Source organism: Solanum tuberosum, unplaced genomic scaffold (assembly GCF_000226075.1).
Source record: "Solanum tuberosum cultivar DM 1-3 516 R44 unplaced genomic scaffold, SolTub_3.0 scf00141, whole genome shotgun sequence".
Lineage (NCBI taxonomy): Eukaryota > Viridiplantae > Streptophyta > Magnoliopsida > Solanales > Solanaceae > Solanum > Solanum tuberosum.
The window spans coordinates 869,243-888,332 of NW_006239075.1; the positions used below are offsets into that span (position 1 = coordinate 869,243).

Consider the following 19,090-nt stretch of genomic DNA (forward strand, 5'->3'; position numbering starts at 1 on the left):
TAATTTGTGTAGCATCGTGCCATCATTCCGGTGACTACTTTTTCGTATTTAATTTGTGTAGCACCGTGCGATCTTTCTGGTGACTACTTTTTCATATCTGGTTTGTGTAGCATTGTGTCACCGAAATCACTTTATCATATCTGATTTGTGTAGCACCGTGCCATCATTTCAGTGACTACTTTTTCATATATAATTAGTGTAGCACCGTGTCATCCTTCCGGTGACTACCTCTTTTTGCATATCTGATTTGCGTAGCACCGTGCATCTCTCCGGACTACTTTTCATAATTAATTTGTGTAGTACCGTGGATTCTTTTTTCGAACTATTTTTTCATATCTGAGTTGCATAGCATCATGTGTCTTTTTTAGTGACTCCTCAGATTTGATTTGCATAGTTTCATTCGTCTTTCCGGTGACTCCCCAAATCTGATTTGCGTAGGGTTGTGCCATCATTCCAACCCTACCCGTATAATTTTTCTTTTTCAGTAGGGTCACGCTATCATTCCGACCCTACCTATATAATTTTATTTCTTAGATTATGACCACTTTCAGCCATCAAATCTAATACACTGGAGTATGAGCATGTTCTGACCAATTTTTCAGTGACTTTCTTGTTTAATATCGACTCATCTATTGATTCCAACATGATCCATATACTTTATACTAGATTTTGAGCACTTTGTTGCTCAAGGGGAGTTTAGTAGCCTTGTATGTCGATTGTGTAAGTCACTTTATGGTCTGTGTTTTATTGGCATTATGCATCAAATTCAGTATAAAATTGAGCACGTTGAGATTGATTGCCAAATTTGTGAAGTCAAATGATCAACTTGCAGATATTTTCACCAAGTCCCTCATTGGTCCTCGTATTAATTACATTTGTAACAAGCTAGGTACATATAATTTGTATGCACCAGCTTGAGGGGGAGTGTTAGAATAGAATAGGTAAACACAATCCTACACAAAATAGGAATAGTTTATAGTCTCCTATTTGGTAAGGAATTGTATTATATAGTGTCTATAAATAGGGTTCTCTATGTAATAATTAGAACAATAATTCAATAATATTTTTCCCATATATTTCTCACAACCATCTCATCTAAAATCTTAAGCTGTTAGAGAGAGCATACTTTTTATTATTTTATTATATGGTCAACAACAGGTACACCTCTAGGCTCTAGCCTCCAAGTATCTCTATATAACCTTCCTTGGAACTTTGTCGTAAGCCTTTTCTAGGTTAATGAATACCATGTGTGTGTCCTCTATGTACTGCTCCACCAAGCCTCCTTACCAAATGAATGATTTCTATAGTTGAGCATCCTGGCATGAATCCGAATTGATTCAAGAAAATTTTCACGCCTCTCGTCAAATATATTCGTATGTCCTTTTATTTGGTAGAGATAGATATATCAAGACAAACTTTTCTTCTGATATATATTGTGGTGGGTTTTCTTCTTGAATTATTCTTTACTGTTTTTGCTCCTAGTTTTATACTCGAAGAGCTTGTCTCATTAATCTTTCTGAGTTCTCATTCTCTATATTCTAGGATATTGTTAAGCATGCCTTAAGGCAAACGGTTAGTGCAAAAATGGTGCAGCATAACACCTTCTCTAATCCCCTAAATGGTAGGCCATCGTGTATCTTCTTCTAAAATCCTGAAGTAAAATTTATTGACATTTTTCTCAGTGAACTCGATGTTTTTTTCTCTCAAATGAACACTACCAGGAAAAGCATTTCTTATCTTCAAATCAAGCGAGGCTGCAGAGATCGCCATTTTTGAGTTGAAAAGGAGGTGCCTTATGTTAGGTGATGGAAGGTACTAGATTGGCTTGGCAAGTTTTGTCTCACCCTTTGTTTGTCTTGTTGATTAGATGTTTTTTTGTGTTGTTCTTACATACACCTTGCTAGTTAGTATTCGTTTTTGACAAACTATGCTTTGTGTAATGATCTTCAAAGTCCTTGATGACATGAGTTAGTTGGTAATGTTTTAAAAGGCAGGGCTTGAGGCAAGGCGTTTTGTTTAACATGGGGCGAGACGTAAGCCTTGAGATGTGAGGAGTAAGCCCCATAAATATTTAATTTTTTGTTTTTGATAAATTAATATAATAAGTATATAAATCACAAAAAAGTAAAATTACATTAAATTGTAGAAAATTATAAAATTAGTGTATATTTATGAATGTAAGAGTGAAAGATGAAAGATGCATCACAGCTATAGCCCGGTGGTGATCTACTTGGAGTTGTAAAATGATAGTTCCTAATAGTTCAAAAAAATAAAAATGACAATAGTATAAAGTTATTGTTTGAAAACCTAAAACCAGAAAACAAATCACAAATACCTATTATAACACAAATAGAACATTTTTTAGAATAAAACCTCCCAAAGTAGTATCTAAATTAGAGTGATATCAAAATGAATTCCAAAATCAATACCTAACTTGAAAAGAATACAAGAGAGTAAAAAGGAATTGAAGGAAATGAAGCATAAAAAAAGGAATTCACAAGCATTTGAAGACAAAGCTTTTGCTTTGTAGTTTGCACTTTGCTGATGAAGAGCCAAAGAATGATTGGTTGCTCTGTAAATGACAAAGAAATATGAAATTAGGGATAACAATTAAGAGGAGACTTTGACTTTTGAGTTTTTTCTTTTTAGTTTGAGAATTTACAATTAGCTAACGTCTGAGTGTTTTAAGTAATAAAGAGAACTTGCAATTTTGATTTTAAGTTTGGGAAGTTCTCTGAACTTACCCCCCAAATGAACATCCGGAAGATTGAAACCTACGCTTAAGTTAATGCTCAGGAGGTTAGAACTTATGAACCACGATAGTTTTCCTCTGCCAATCCGTTCTTGTGCGATATAGCCCTCCTAGCTCCATGGCTTGCCCCATGAATCGCCTACAAAATGCCTTTGAAAATACTGATTTAGTTTTTTTTGGTAGTAAACTGTGAAATATTGCCATACCAACAATCAAAAAGTTACACCTAAAGAGCACCCATTATCTCGACCCCCTTCTAGGAAGATTGCCTATAATCAGTAGGCCTCCAAAATCAACCAGCTAATTACAAATTGTCTGTATTAAATCAAGAAGCACACTTCCTGCCTCTTTTTGTGTATTGAAACATATCTAACCTCTCTCTAACATATCTTCACACATCACACACATGTGGTTATCACACTGAATGCCCATCATCAGCTGTCTATCCTTTGTGAGTAATCTCCCAAGAGCCAGCTAATCACAATATAAACCTATGTTTGTGCATTGTAATTCTACTCCATATTAAGTCAGCAGTATACATTCTTGGTGCAGGTGGCAGCACAGTACCCCTTTGAGACAAATTATTTCCTGTTAGCAGTTACAATAATGATCATCTCTATACCAGCTTGTCATCTTCAGCTTCAGTTTATGAAGCTTTTTCCAGTAGCAGAAATCATCTCCTCCTTTCATATATATACCATTCACCCATTTTATCCATAATAGATCTTTTTTCTTATTCACCATCCATATAAGTTTTCCCAATGCAGCCATATTCCACATCCGACAATTCAGACCTTCATACTTCTTTGGTTGACATAGCTTATCCCAAGCCACAAGTGATAGTTTTTTCTTTTCATCAGTACCCCACCAAAGAAACTCCCTACACTTCTTGTCTACCTACTTTAATGCGATTGGGAAAATATTAATACAGCCCCCTGAAAAATTATGTAAGGTGAAGTGGTGAACAGTATAGAATCAATAACACGAGGCTTACCAGCATAAGATAAGTGTCTTGTGGAGACAGCCCTGATCTCCCTGATCTTGTCTGTAATTTTCATCTTTAGTTGGTGACACTCCAATTTGTTCCACTTTTTGGGAGAGAGGAAGGACCAAGTACATTATTGGAAATGATCCCAAGGTGAAACCAGTTAGGTTGAGAATTTCCCCTTAAGTATTCTCATCTACACCAGCCATAAACAGACTAGATTCATCTATGTTAAGCCACTAGTCCAGTTGTATTAGAGAAATGTTGGAAGGCCTCCATAACACTTTGTACAGATACCACATTTCCTTTATGGAAAATCATCAAGTCATTAGCAAATATGAGGAGAGTCAACTGTTGCCCCTTACACATGGGATGGAATCTAAAATCAGTCAGCTTACGCATTTGAGTCGTGGTTCTAGACAGGTACTCCATTACTAGCGCAAAGAGTAAGGGAGAGATAGGATCCCCTTGTCTCAGCCCCCGCCTTCAAAATAATCATGAGTGTCCCCACCAACCTTCACTGAAAATTTGGTTGTTGTGACATGGACCATAACCAACTGTATGAACTTTGGAGGTAATCCATATCCATTTAGCATTTCTTCTACAAAATCCCATCGTACCTTTGAAAACACTGATTATGATGGTGTGATATTACCTTTTATGTTTTAGAGAATTATCGAGAAGCTGTTAATTTCGATAATTAATACTGTCAGCTTTGTCTATGTAATTCCTCCTGATGGTCATCATGGTAGATGTCATATATGTTATTTATACTCAACCATCTCATGGCACTGGATTTTTTTCATAAAGAGAAATGATTAGGGTGAATACCTTTTCAAACAAGCTTTCGTTGAGTTAGCTTGATGCGCCATGAATCTCTTCTATACTACTCTATTTCCTTCCAATAACCCTCCAAATCTGCTCACTATAGAGGGAGAAAGAAAAATGATGTAAATCTCATTCATGATAGTGGCCTGTGCTTCTTACTGGAAAGAAAAATGATGTAAATCTCAGTCATGATAGTGGCTTGGGATTCTTATCGGTGATCTCTATTTGACATTATCTTGGATGAACTTTTGTGAATACTACTATTTTATTGGAATAAGATGAATGAAATATGAGAAATAATTAAGATGACGGAGATAATGGCATTGTTGTTTATGTCTTGTTAAGGCCAGTTGTTGCTCGGAAGGGAACTATACAGGACCAAGTGAAAAGTAAAGACTTTCCTGGCCATCTGTCCATTGGAAAACTCAAATTTCAAAAGCTAGGAGAAGAAATGGTACGCATTTAACTGCACACAAATAACCTCCTCTCCCTTAATTTGCTATTTGATGATCCAATTTTCATATTCCAATTTCTTTCTTGTAAAGAGAAAAGCAGTATCAACATCTCACTATGCCCAGAGTAACACAATAGAACATGAGTTGGCGGTTGAATGGCGTGTACTACAGGAACAATCAAGCCTGTGGTGGAAAGCTTTACGTCAGGTGATTATGAAGTGTTTATTCCCCGTCATTCCTTTTCTACCCTCTCCAGATTGTTGCTGTTTTCTGCCTGTCCTTTCTAAGTCTATGATTTTCTTGTTGCAAGGAACAAGCAGCAGAAATTGAACAGCTTAATAGCAAGTTGAAGAACCCTATTAAGAACTCTGTATAGGATCTAACGTAAGTTTAATCCACTTTTTTAGTGTTCTTTAACTAAAGCCTCAGTTGATATCTAGACCCTCTAACTTTGGTTGTGCACAAGTAGATACTTAAATTTATAGAGCTGAACAAGTAACCACACGTATCCTACATGGAAAAATACACGCAGGACACAAATTGCTAGGTAGGACACACGTGTCTACTTTGTTCCATATACAAGTTTAATTTCCTACTTGTGTACACCCAAAAGTTGGAGAGCATAGATGTCAGCTAAGACCAAGTTAAAAGACACGTTTATGTATTATGCCTTGATTATCCTTTTTCTTGTCCTTGTATTATTGTCAAGTTTCACCTAGATTGATATTATTTTCTTTTACACAGGTCTCGTTTTGTTGGTTTTCTTGTGTCCAAGAAGCATACAGATGTGTGGACCCTTTCTGGATATGGGGTTGCACCTTAGTACAGAGATTTTGTTTGTCTAATGATAGAAGGCAACCTTTTGTGCAGCACAAACAATGCATCTCGTGTAGTTCACTGTGTTGGTGTGACTTCCAGAGCTGTAGGCAGATAACTATAGGATTAGTCAAATAGCCCTTTTGATGAACAACCCTTCATTTAAGGTCATCATATTAAATCCATTAGGTAAAATTTTACAAACTTTCTTTTGGGCACCAAGAGTGTCCTTGTTTTGCAAACTTAAAAAGGGTATTTATGTTCATTGTGATATTACAGGGACAAAGTTAAAACAAACCCTTAGACTTGAGGGATAGTTTTGATCATTTTTCTCATTGGTTGTTTTGTTGCTTGTTAGGAAGGAAGTTATTCATGCATTAAAAGAAGTTAGCGTAGCTTATATCATGTTTAGCTCTTTAGTTGTTTGATATAAACTTTGATGTTCGGTTATCATTTTACAATTCTACAAGAAAACATGAGTAAATTATGAGTCAATTTGTAAATAATTTTGTGCAAGGTAGAAGTTGGAATAATTAAATCATATATTAATTAATTTTTGCACTACTAATAGGATGAATACATCAATAATCTCTTAAACTTGATAGTGAACTTTTTTTAGACACTCGAACTATAACATATTCTGATAGAGTATGTGGACATGTAGAGTGTTCCTATTATGCACATATTGTCAAGTGTCTACTTATGTAGATGGTTAACTATTTAAAATATATCACCTCATTTTACTATATGCATTAGCCCCCATAAGATGTAATATTGTAGGTATGTTTCAATTGATGCTCATGGGTACAACTAAATAGGGTGACATAATTTATGTGAATATGTAATAGACATACATTTGGGTGTATGTGAAAATGTTGCAAAATGTGATGTGCAAGCAGACTACCCGTCGGTGAAATTACCTTTATCTCCTTCCATGTGTTATCAGCTTTTAAATAAATAACCAAAAAAAGAAAAGAAGCTAAAGACTTTCTTCCCAGTTCACAACATCATAACAACCAGTTTATTGTTTTTTCCCCTTTTTCAAATCCAACGTTATTCATAACTCATATATGTGGACAGTTCCAATTTATTTGACTTGATTCAGACTATGAAGGACAAATCAATTGATGTTTGACGTAAATTTTTTAATTTTCTGAAATAAAATTTATATATTTTATAAATTATAAAAAAAATTACTACGTATAACTTACAATAGTTTAATAATTCTAAATCTTTTGAAAAATTATGATAAAAAAATATTCATTGATTGTTCAAATATTAATTAAGATAAACAAATTAAAATAAAAGAAACTAGGAGTAATATCAAATTAGTTGAAGTGAATGACATCTAATACTTTCTCTGTCTCTAATTATCTGTTCAATTTTTTTTTTACTTATACCTTTTTAACGGTTCATTTTGACAAATCAAGAAAGATCAATTTTTTTTATCTATTATATTCTCAATTAATTAATTTTGACAAAGGTAGAAGAACTTCTTGAAAGTCTTAGATTTTTAATTCATCCACTTCATAATTCATAGGGTAAAATAGTAAACTTATTATATCAATCATTATCTTTTTTTTAATAGGTACTCCCTCTGTTCCTTTTTATATGTCATACGTATTACAAAATAGTTGGTCCATAATATTTATCATTTCATAAAATTAATGCATAATTTACAATATTCTCCCTATTTTACCCTTATGAGTTATTAGCCTTGAGAATATACATTTGACTAACATAGAAAGACTAAATAAATAATTCATGTTCATTGGGCAAATTAATTAATCAAAATAAATTAATTCATAGTTATTGATTGAGAACTTGACTTCAAAAAAAAGAAAAGGATAGAATAATAAACTTACTTAATTTCTTGATGCACGTGAAATCTAAAATGATGACATATAAATAAGAACGGATGAATATATCAATTTAAAAGTGGACAAATAATTAAGAATAGAGGCATAATAAATCAGCTTGCGTTCATAAGTAAACTTTTGTAGGTCAAACGTATTTTCCATCGAATTTTTGCACTTTTAGAAAACTTTAAACTCCCCGTATTCTTTATCAATGTGATTTATTCTTTTTACATACATTTAAAATGCTCTGGTCAAAGTTTGGTAAGGGTTTGCACTAACATTTCTGTCTTACTTTAAAAATGTTTTCTTGACGGAAAATAAATTTTTCCTTATTTATTCTTTTTTTTTAGTAGATTTTATACTTTCATTTATATTGATCTTCATATATAGGTTAAGTGATTAAAATCATATAAAAAAATTATGATTCTCTTAGAATATTTTTCTGTATTATCTAATTTATCCATTATTGACTTAACACATCACACACCCTTTAAGAAACTATAAATAGAAGGATAATTTTATCATATCACCCTTTAAATATAATAAATAAAATATCTTGAAAAATATAATGAGAAAATGTCTATAATTAATGATAAGAGTAAATTAGGAAGTAAGTGTAAAATTATCAATGAACTTCATAAAGTAAACACGTATCATTAAACAACTATTTTTAATACATTAAATAAGTATTGTTGGACAGAGAGAGTAACTCTCGTTATAACGTCCTATTATTTGGATCTTAACAAAGTCTTTCTTATATTCCAGTTTGTAAATGTGGACGAAAATCTATAAGTGGAATGACCCACTTAGGAAATTGTGTAGAAAATGATCTGTCAATGCCTTTACTCTTCCCACTATCTAAAGTCCAAATTTTTGTAAAACTCTTTGTATCTTCCTTTCAACAACTACCCTTTTTTTCACTATTATAAATACACCCATATTCATGCAAATTAATAGTATACCCAAGAAAAAATAAAACTTCCTTTTCCACTTTTTTAAAATTCCTAAAATGGTTCATGATAAGCAAGTTAAGGATGTAGTTTCCGGTTGGCTTACAGTTTTTGACGACGGTTCAGTAGACCGGACATGGACCGGTCCACCCGAAGTCAAGTTCATGGCTGAGCCAGTTCCACCGCATGACGACTTCATTGACGGCGTTGCCGTCAAAGATGTAGTCGCCGGGGAGAACTCCGGTAGTCGTTTCCGTATCTACTTACCTGAACGTAATGATAGTTCGGTTGATAAGCTTCCCGTCATTCTTCACTTCCACGGCGGCGGTTTTTGCATCAGCCAAGCTGATTGGTACATGTACTATGCTGTCTACACTCGCTTAGCGCGTGTGGCTAACGCTATTATTGTCTCCGTCTTCCTCCCTCTGGCGCCGGAGCACCGCCTCCCTGCCGCCTGTGATGCCAGCTTCGCCGGCCTTCTCTGGCTCCGTGACGTTTCCCGGAAGCAAGGTCACGAGCCCTGGCTCAACGAATACGCCGATTTCAACCGCGTATTCCTCATCGGAGACAGCTCCGGCGGCAACATCGTCCATCAAGTCGCCGCCAGAGCCGGAGAAGAAGACTTATCTCCGATGAGGCTCGCCGGCGCAATTCCGATCCATCCAGGCTTCATGCGGTCCCAGCGAAGCAAATCGGAGCTAGAACAGGAACAAACCCCCTTTCTAACCTTAGATATGGTGGATAAATTTATGGAACTTGCTTTACCGATTGGTAGCACGAAGGATCACCCGATCAGTTGTCCGATGGGTGATGCTGCGCCGGCGGTGGAGGAGCTTAAATTGCCGCCTTATTTTTACTGTGTAGCGGAGAAGGATCTGATAAAAGACACTGAAATGGAATTTTACGAAGCATTGAAAAAAGGGGAAAAAGATGTTGAACTGTTGATAAACAATGGCGTGGGACACAGTTTTTACCTGAACAAAATTGCTGTTGATATGGACCCTGTTACTGGCTCTGCAACTGAGAAGCTTTTTGAAGCCATTGCAGAATTCATCAACAAGCACTGATTAAAGAAGAAATAAACCTTATGGGTGCAAATAAGCATGGCATTTTAGGAGAATTTTGCATGCAGAAGATCTGAGATGATTGTACGTATTGTTAGTTTAAATATTCATGTTTGTTTTGATTGTTACTTTAGCTTCTATTGTATCGTGTTTTGATTGTTACTTTAGCTTCTATTGTATCTTGTCTTTAAATCAGCGGAATGTATAATGTTAAAAAATCTCATTTTGTGTAACGATCAATTTGATTGGTTTATACCAATGCCTTAATATCTTTCTTCTCATTCTGTGTTTATTTATTATTTAATAATTCAATTTTCATTCTTTACTGTACCTTTATTTAGTAGGTTATGTTTATCTCGTATACTATACTATTTTTTTAAAGGTTTATTGTTCAAATTGTTTGTCTGACATTATACAATAAAATCTATGAGCTATATTCATTAAAACAATATGCACTTCATATACAACTTTTGAGAAGTGTTTTTTATTTTATCACAATGTAATAGTGCATAAACTAGATCAAATTTCAGCCACTAAAATTTGAAAGGGTATGTCAATAATCCAATCATGTATAGACAATAATTGGAGTAACTCCACTCTCGATATGTAATACTTTTGAAAGAAAAATATTGCTATATTTCGAAAGCTTTTGCTTTTCCGTTAACAGAAAAAAGAAGAAGAAGATTTTGGCCACATATATATTAACTTACTCAAGATGTTACATGAAATGCCAATTTTACGTGAGAAACGTATTAACATCAAGATGTAAAAGTGCTAACAATTTCAAAGTAAGTACCACGTAAATATTATTTACATTTTTCTATTCATGAGTATAATAATGTCAAAGAAGTTTCCTCAAGGACTTAAGTTAATTTCACTACAATTTCAACGTTGTGTTATATGTGCTTTTTAATAGAAAAGTTCAGAAAGTCTTTCAAACAAGTCAAATAAACTTGCAACTTGATTGACAAAATAGGAGTGTCTTAAATAAGCTTAGCTTAAATGTAGGTAGTTTGTCTAATCTGCTCAGAATTTTAGGGTTGAGCTCAAAATAATTTAAATTGGATCAATCTCAATCCATTTGAATATTTTTTTTTAAAATTGAGCCCAATATAATTTTTAATTTCAATCCGTTTTAAGACGTTTTATTTGCATTGGTGTAATATATATTTCCATATTGAAGGTATAAATTAGAGATAATATCTCAAATGGTCACTCAACTTTGAATAGTTCACTTAGAAAGTCACTCAACTTTGAGTTATTCACTTGGAAAGTCACTCAATTTTGTTTATAACTCAAAAGTCACTCAACTATTGATATTTCACTTAGAAAGTCATCCAACAAATTTAAATAATTTATTCAATAAACTATTGAAATCTAATTTTTATTTTAAACTATTTTTTTTAACAAATAATAAAATGTCTATTTTATTTATCTTATTCATGACTCACTCCAATTATTTAACTTTTTTTTAAAAAAAAAAACGTACTTCAGCAATTCAGCATAGACGAATTAAATATGCTGAAAAATGATCCAAAAAAGAAGAAGATTGGAATTGAACGGAAGTAATTAAAAAAAACGCACAGTAGCATATAACAATCTTTTATTATTTTAAAAAAAAAACAGTTTTAAAAAAATTGTATTCGACAAAATTTAATAAAATAATTAAAATGAGCATGTTTCTGTTAAAAATAACAGTTAAAAACAAAAATTGTATTTAACAAAATTTAATGAAAAAATTATTTAAATTGGTTGGGTGACTTTTTAAGTAAAATATCAATAGTTGAGTGACTTTCTAAGTGAACTATTGAAAGTTGAGTGACCATATGAGATATTATCTCGTATAAATTACTACTCCCTCCGTTTCACAAAGAATGACCTATTTTCTTTTTTGGTAACATTTTACTTTTTGCTTTGTGAGTAAACATTTTAGTCAGTTACCACGTGGCATGTTTAAGACCACGAGATTAAGGGCAATTTTGTACATCTGACATAACTTTTATTTAGGACCACAAGATTCAAAAGTCTTCTTTATTTACTTAAACTCCGTGCCAAGTCAAACCAGGTCATTCTTTGTGAAACGGAAGGAGTATTTACTTTATATCTTCTAGGATTTCCAATATAATTTATTTTAAAATGAACGGAGTAATATCTCATCATTGATAAAGACTATATACCAACTTCCACATTACAGAAAAACTTCAGATATTTTTTTAGTATGGTGGAGATATGCAGTGTGTTCCCCTTTTTAGCAACACATTGATTATCTTTTAAAAAAAATGAATGGTCATCACAAGCCACACAAGTTTATCACTTCAAAAAAAAATCTCAGATTTTCCTGCCACCAAAAAAGTAAAATAAAAATCGATTACTTGTAAGTTGCAACATACAGTACTTCAATAATATATGTACTCTTAATAATGTATAAAGTTCAGGTGGTGTGCATCGAATAAACCTTATGATTCAGATGGGAAGTTGAGAATCTATGTGAAAGATAGACAATAATGAACCAACGGTAAAACGATAATTCTCTAATATCTTGCATTACAACGAAGACTAAGGACCCAAACCAAGTTCCTGAGATTAATAATGGCAAGTTTTTCGATACATAGCTTTGTGTAAACTTGAGAAAAGGAGACGTATAACGTAAGGCCTTTTACTTTAAAGACACTAAGCAAGCTTGCAAAATTACAGTTCCAGTGAAAAAATAAAGAGAACTTACGTTTTGGACCATAACTGTTTGGTCAAAAGCCAGGAATTTCTCCTGGCATGGGAGCTAATTCATTATTGCCGAACCTCTCCTCGTCATAGAAACAGGCATGAACAATCCTGCCGCCAAAAAATCGACCTTCAAGTTCTATAAGGGCTTTAGTTGCATGTTCTGCTCTCTCAAATTGAATGAAGATCCGAACAGCTTCTTCATGAGGGAAATTCGTTTCTGTTATCTCAAATATTAAGACACGAGTTACGGTACCAAATTTAGAGCACTCTTCAGCCACCTCACCTTCTAGGTCATCATCAACCTCGCCAGGACCAACCTTCAAAAGAAGGAAAAAAAGGAACAAAAGATAGGTCAGACAATCATCAAAAAAGAAAATGAAGCGCGTTAAAGATTTGTTTGTGTATTATATCCCTACAGATGGTGCATCAGTTTCCATCACTGAATAACTTCTCTTTTTGGCCGAGGGTCTATCGGAAACAACATCTCTACTCCAAAGGTAGGGTAAGGTATGCGTACATCTTACCCCATATGTTGTTGTAGATAGTGAATCAGTTTCATTTATCTCATTTTCTTTTTGAGTCTATTCTATAACTTGGTCAACCCCTCACCCTCTCTCATCCATTCACTACAGATATATATCTTACCCTTTTTTTTGTGCACCCACCTAGAGGAAAGAGTTCAACATTGCAGATATGAAGCTCTTGGAAAAGTGTAACCTCATGCAAGCCCCACTTTTCATTAATGGCAAAACTATGATTTTGATCCAAAATGTTTCAGTAAAAACTAAGATCCAGAAAATAATATAATACACACAAAGCAATGCAGCAGCCATTAACCCTCTTATAAGCGAAACATGCAATTCCAAATGATGTGTAACCTAAAGCGCTCTTAGTTCCAAACCTCCACCTTATTGCCAGTTCACCACAAAGCATGCGCTCCACCCTAGTCCATCTTCCCATCATTCCAAATAATTCTTTTAACTAAATTTGGTCGAATTACTTTAAAGTTTTATTTAATAGCTTTATACAACTTAAACCTCATTAATCAAACAAAGGATACATATATCCAATCCATCCACAATTCTTCAGATACAGTTCACTTTAATTCTCTCATTGCAACCAAATTCACCATGACCCAGCATTACAATCCTTCCTAAATGAATCTCTACTTCCTCCGCATTGTAATACCATCTATAATCCAAAGGTATCTATGTGTGTGTATCCTGTCGACAGACCAAACAACCCATACAAGCTAGAGAAGTTTGAGTCAAGCTAACCCCTTGGTCCATTCACTAAAAGTGACTTCCCCACTGAGCAGAGCATTAATCATATTTCAAACCCTAGAGTGAGTGGAGAAATACTTAGAATCACCAGAAGAGAAGCTAATCAAGGGTTGTACCTTCGCTTATGAAGATATTGGTAATTAGCAGCACATGAGACCTTTAAGGGGAAAAGAGGTTCTATATCTAGAGAAAGTTGATTCCCCTTAGTGTAATGTGAAAGCAGTCAGCAGATGCCAGCAGATGCACAGATACATTTCTGAGGAGATGTTTTAAGTAGCCAATGCCAACAGAAAATGATAGGCAGAAGTGGATAATGTTCTAATTAGCTACTTTAGTATTTCACTTATCAGGCAATTATTAAAGATTGATAAAAAACAATAAAAAATTATATTAGTACTCAATAGTTCTCTTTTTTCCTTAGAAACCAGCAGTACTTATTGTTAGACCCCAAAATAGTTTGGTAGGCACAAATTAACAAAATAAAACACAAGACTAATTGGTCCTTTTCCCTTTTTTAAAAGAGAACCTATAGATCGCATAAAACAAGGTTAAAAAGTTCACATAGATAAATCTGTTGAACAGGTTCAGTACACTATCATAAAGATCAGTCAGTGAACCTTATAAAGAAAAAGGATCTGTGAGAGAATCTTAGTACATTAGCTACCACAATTAAATAACTTGTCAAAGTATATGAGTAGCACACTGGCTCTCAAGACCTAACAAATGTCAGAAGAATGAACATTATTCAATAGCCAATTAAACATCATACCTTTTCACATGATTAAACTACACGACTGCCTCTAGAAACACAAATTCAACAATGAAATGTTAAGTCTTAACACCCATATCTAATAAATAAACAATCAGAAACACTCACTACCAAATATTGGACCTTAAATGAGTTCATCTAGATAACCAATCAGAAACTTGTTTCTGATAACAAAGGCAGAATGGTAACTTCTCTGCTAATTCTCAAAAAAAAAAAAGAGTGGTAACTTCTCAGCTATATTTAGAAAGATAGATTTTTTATTTTTTTTTAAAAAAAAGGGGGTAGGGAAAGGGGAAATGAAGGAGGGGATTACAAGGTGGGGAATCCAACCCTCACCAACAAGCTGAAAGTTCAGGTAGCCAAACAACTAAGCTACTAAGATAGATTAAGGTGGAAGCCAAATTCTTCTTTTTCTCAATGAGGTGAACACTTTTATTAGGTGGAAGCAAAATTTAAAAGACGATTCTCAATGGCATGGCTGAGAACTTCACTTTTACGGGCCAAAAATAAAAGCAAAATTGACGGGTGTGTTGGTCAGAAATCACTAAAAGACGAAAGTTTTTCTACTTCAATTTCCTCGGCGGAAACAACTCTGATTCAAAACACACCTGAGCCCCTGGAAACTACTTGCACTAGGTGTAAGACTAAGCCAAAGTCCAAACGACTGAAACCAAATTAACTCATATGAAAGAAACTATTCTAGCAAGAAACCATCATAAATGATAGATCTTTTGGTTTTGCTTACTGTATACTCCTGTTGTAATTACTACTGAAATACACTATTGGTGTCTTGTTGTCTATAAAATGTTAACTTTCTCAAAAAAAAAAAAAGAAACCATCATAATTTATGCAGCTAAACAAGCAGAACAAATAAATAAGTTAACAGAATATCTTAATAATCCATACCATATTCCTAAGCGACTTAACTATATGAAAAGAAACTATCCTAGCAAGAAACCATCATAAATGATAGATCTTTTGGTTTTGCTTACTGTATACTCCTGTTGTAATTACTACTGAAATACACTATTGGTGTATTGTTGTCTATAAAATGTTAACTTTCTCAAAAAAAAAAAAAGAAACCATCATAATTTATGCAGCTAAAAAAGCTCATACAATAAAAATTCCAAATCAAACAGAGCAAATAAGTAAGTTAATAGAACATCTTAACAATCCATACCATATTCCTAAGCGACTTAACTATATGAAAGAAACTATCCTAGCAAGAAACCATCATAATTTATGCAGCTAAACAAGCAGAACAAATAAATAAGTTAACAGAATATCTTAATAATCCATACCATATTCCTAAGCAGCACGACCCTTGTTGGAGGCATATTGAAATTGACACTCTTAACCTTCTTTTCAGGTGCCTGTTGTTGTTGCTGCTGCTGCTGCTGCTTTGCTTCACTAGCCACTATAACCCCACCTCTCTTATCAGTCTTCTTAGCCATCAATGGAGTTGTAATTCCTTGTTCCAGCTTCCCAAGTCCCTGACCCTCCTTCCATCCCATCTTAGCCATCATCCTTTGTGCAGCTGTCATCTTTCCTTCAGCTCCCAATCCCAAACCCCCACTCTCTGACCTCCCAATACTAAACTCATTCCCTGAAGGTGGTGAAGGCGACCGTGGGGGAGCACTGCCTCCTCCTCCTCCTCCACTCATTGCCGCCCTCCGCCGCCACGCCTCCTCACCTGAAATATTCAATTCTCTCTCTTTTTCCCTCTTCTCCTTCTCCTCCCTCTCTCTTTCCCTCTCCTTTCTCTCTCTTTCTTCCAACTCTCTCCGCACCTCAGCCTCCATTTGCTTCCTCTTCTTCTCCCTCCGATAATCTTCGTAATCATTCGGCCGAGCCGGGTCGTATTCTTCTAATACACTGCTGGTAACAGCCACCAGGGCTGGTTGAAACGACGTCGTTGCGAAGGTGGGATTTGGATTAGTGTTCTCGTCAAGAGGAATCGAGGGATGAGGTTTCGGAGCTGCTGAAGGCTGCGGTTTGGGCTTCGGCTGAGGTCGAAGAAGTGTTTGGGGTGGGGCGAAGGGTTTGCGAAGGGCTGAAGGAGCCATCTTAGCACTGCAGGACCACACATTAGCTGTGGTGGCGTTGGTTGGCTTGTCATCGTCGCCAGAGGACGACGGCGGTGGGAGATCGCCGTATAAGCCGCCGAGCATTGTGACGGGAACTGATCGGAGATTCTGAATTGACGAATTGAAGAGTTCGGTGGAAATGGGGGTTTAATTGGACGGAAGTTGGGATTTTGATATACTTTTCACTCCTTATTGCAATATAATTTACTACTTTGGTCCTAAATGTTTTTTTTTTCTTTAGTTAGTTTGCACTAAAAAACATATTAATATTAGGAATATACAAATATTCCTATCCTAAATATTAATCCACTCTATAGTTTAAATAATCATATTATCTCATTGATTAATAATTTTATGCTAAGTTTCAAGTCAAATATATCACTCATTCAACTGTCAAGTCAAATACATGTATCAAAGATACTAAATACAATATTTTGATACTAGATACATTCTAAAATACAAATATATGGAGAGGGGAGGGGGGATAACATTTATCTTTTGATACTAAACAAATACATTCTGAAATACAGATACATAGCGAGAGAGACGAGCGAGAGAGTCAATATATTCCACATACATGCGTATCACACTTAAATACGGTGTATAAGAAATTACATCTACTTTGATCAGCATGTATCTAAGATACATGAATCTGAGTAAATGTGATACGGAAAGTAATTTCAAAAAACTAAAGGATAGACACATAAATCATAGTTAACCCTGAACTAGTGGAATTTATATTTTTTGCTCTTTAAATTATTACTTTTTTTCAAGTTTCATATGTAACTAGCCATTGTTTCCTTCACTGACCTAAATTATCACTTCTTTTGTATTAAAAGACATCTCAATGCTGGGTTAGCTACATATTGTTTCCTTTTTTTATGATCGTGGTATCCTTGCCAACTTTCACACATCTCAACTAATTTAAATGATATCTATCATTCTTTTTTTAAGAGCAACTTTCACATATAGCAAACAAAAAAATCATATTTGTATGCTATAGCAAAGTTTGCATAATTGCGCTCCATAGCAAACATATATATGTATAATTCGCTATACATATACAATTGAAAGTTATGTCTAGTTCGCTATACATATATACAAAAAGAGCAATTGTATAATTCGTGGCTCCTCTTCAAATTTGTATAATTTCGTTGGCAGGCCATTTGTATAAATTGTTGTTAGCCTCTCGTTTGTATAAATCGTTGACAAAAATATTTGTATATCAAAAATTGCTCTCTCTTTCGCTTTATACAAACATAAATGATACATTATACAAACATAAATTTTACATTATATTGTATAATCTGTGTTTGTATAAAACGAGAAAGAGAGAAAGATAAAAGAGAACTGGGCAAGGGAATATTTGCATTGTATAATTATAAGTGTATAGGACGAATATATATGTATTTGCATGTGTATATACAATTTTCTCTCGTTTTATACAAACAGAAACACAATTTATACAATTCTTTTGTATAAAGCGAGAGAGGCGAGCACAGAGGGAGCGAGCGAGAAAGGGAGAGTGGTGAGCGAGAATTTGGAGGGAAAGAGGCGACTGGCAAACGTTTGTTACGGGGCGCAATTAAATCAAATAGTAGCTACTCTATTTATTTTAGATTATAAGTTTGTCATTCTGTACAATTATCTCTTTTATGATCGTGGTATCCATGTCAACTTTCACACATCTCAACTAATTTAAATGATATCTATCATCCTTTTTTTTATGATCGTGGTATCCGTGCCAACTTTCGCACATCTCGACTAATTTAAATGATATCTATCATCTCTCACCAACAATAAGTATCATATAACTTTGTCACCCAAGATAAAAACATAATGAAAGAAATCACCTAGTGTTTTTTTTTATAATCTTTTTTGGAAAGAAATCGCTCACTCGGCAACATGCATGTGTAGATAATTACATAATCAATGCTATGGATTTGTTTAAAATGCTTCCCATCCAATTGTTCAAGTGCACCAAAGTTTGTTTGTTTAAACTGGAGAAAATGATCAAAATGGTCCTTGATGTATTGGAGTTGCTTTATTTTGGTCCTCAATATATTCTAGGTGATTGAAATAGTCCTTCATGTATGACAAAATGTGTTCAATTTAGTATTTTACCCTAAACTTAGCATTTTACCCCCAAAACTGTTAAATATAACGGTGGGGACCACCGCTATATTTAACAGTTTTTGGGGATAAAATGTTAAGTTTAGGGTAAAAGACTAAATTGAACATATTTTGTCATACATGACCACCGTTATATTTAACAGTTTTTGGGGGTAAAATGTTAAGTTTAGGGTAAAAGACTAAATTGAACATATTTTGTCATACATGACCACCGTTATATTTAACAGTTTTTGGGGGTAAAATGTTAAGTTTAGGGTAAAAGACTAAATTGAACACATTTTGTCATACATGAAGGACTATTTCAATCACCTAGAATATATTGAGGACCAAAATAAAGCAACACCAATACATCAAGGACCATTTTGACCATTTTCTCGTTTAAACTGTC

General features: G+C 34.2%; 3 protein-coding genes across 5 annotated transcripts in view; 2 read left to right on the forward strand and 1 right to left on the reverse strand.

Annotated features, from left to right (window-relative positions):
- LOC102597563 (uncharacterized) overlaps positions 1-6,993 on the forward strand; it is a 12,756-nt gene extending 5,763 nt beyond the window's left edge. Inside the window, exons 9-14 of one of the 3 annotated variants that reach the window (XM_015311162.1) lie at positions 1,543-1,621; positions 1,722-1,812; positions 4,911-5,019; positions 5,111-5,227; positions 5,331-5,404; positions 5,765-6,993. In XM_015311162.1, the coding sequence (XP_015166648.1) occupies positions 1,543-1,621; positions 1,722-1,812; positions 4,911-5,019; positions 5,111-5,227; positions 5,331-5,396 (462 nt within the window). In that variant the 3' untranslated portion in view covers positions 5,397-5,404; positions 5,765-6,993. Of the gene's footprint in view, positions 1-1,542; positions 1,622-1,721; positions 1,813-4,910; positions 5,020-5,110; positions 5,558-5,764 lie in introns of those variants that run through there. The other 2 variants (XR_001474102.1, XM_015311161.1) reach the window with 2 other exon arrangements.
- Positions 6,994-8,704: 1,711 nt separating this feature from the next.
- On the forward strand, positions 8,705-9,716 carry LOC102603079 (probable carboxylesterase 15). The gene is given in 2 exon segments (NM_001318680.1): positions 8,705-9,711; positions 9,713-9,716. Coding segments are annotated over 2 exon segments (1,011 nt in total).
- A 2,495-nt stretch (positions 9,717-12,211) lies between these two features.
- Positions 12,212-16,754, reverse strand: LOC102603413 (DNA-damage-repair/toleration protein DRT111, chloroplastic). Its single transcript, XM_006352961.2, has 2 exons — positions 15,784-16,754; positions 12,212-12,747 (listed from the first exon to the last, which is right to left on the reverse strand). The coding sequence occupies exons 1-2, from the start codon at positions 16,651-16,653 to the stop codon at positions 12,454-12,456; spliced, it is 1,164 nt and encodes a 387-aa protein (XP_006353023.1). The 5' UTR covers positions 16,654-16,754; the 3' UTR covers positions 12,212-12,453.
- Positions 16,755-19,090: the final 2,336 nt, after the last annotated feature.

Coding starts and splice junctions, on each gene's coding strand:
- LOC102603413 (XM_006352961.2), bottom strand. CDS start 16,653: ATGCTCGGCGGCTTATACGGCGATCTCCCACCGCCGTCGTCCTCTGGC. Junction 12,748..15,783: donor TCGTGCTGCTTAGGAATATG/GTATGGATTATT, acceptor CTTCTTTTGAAG/GTTGGTCCTGGCGAGGTTGA.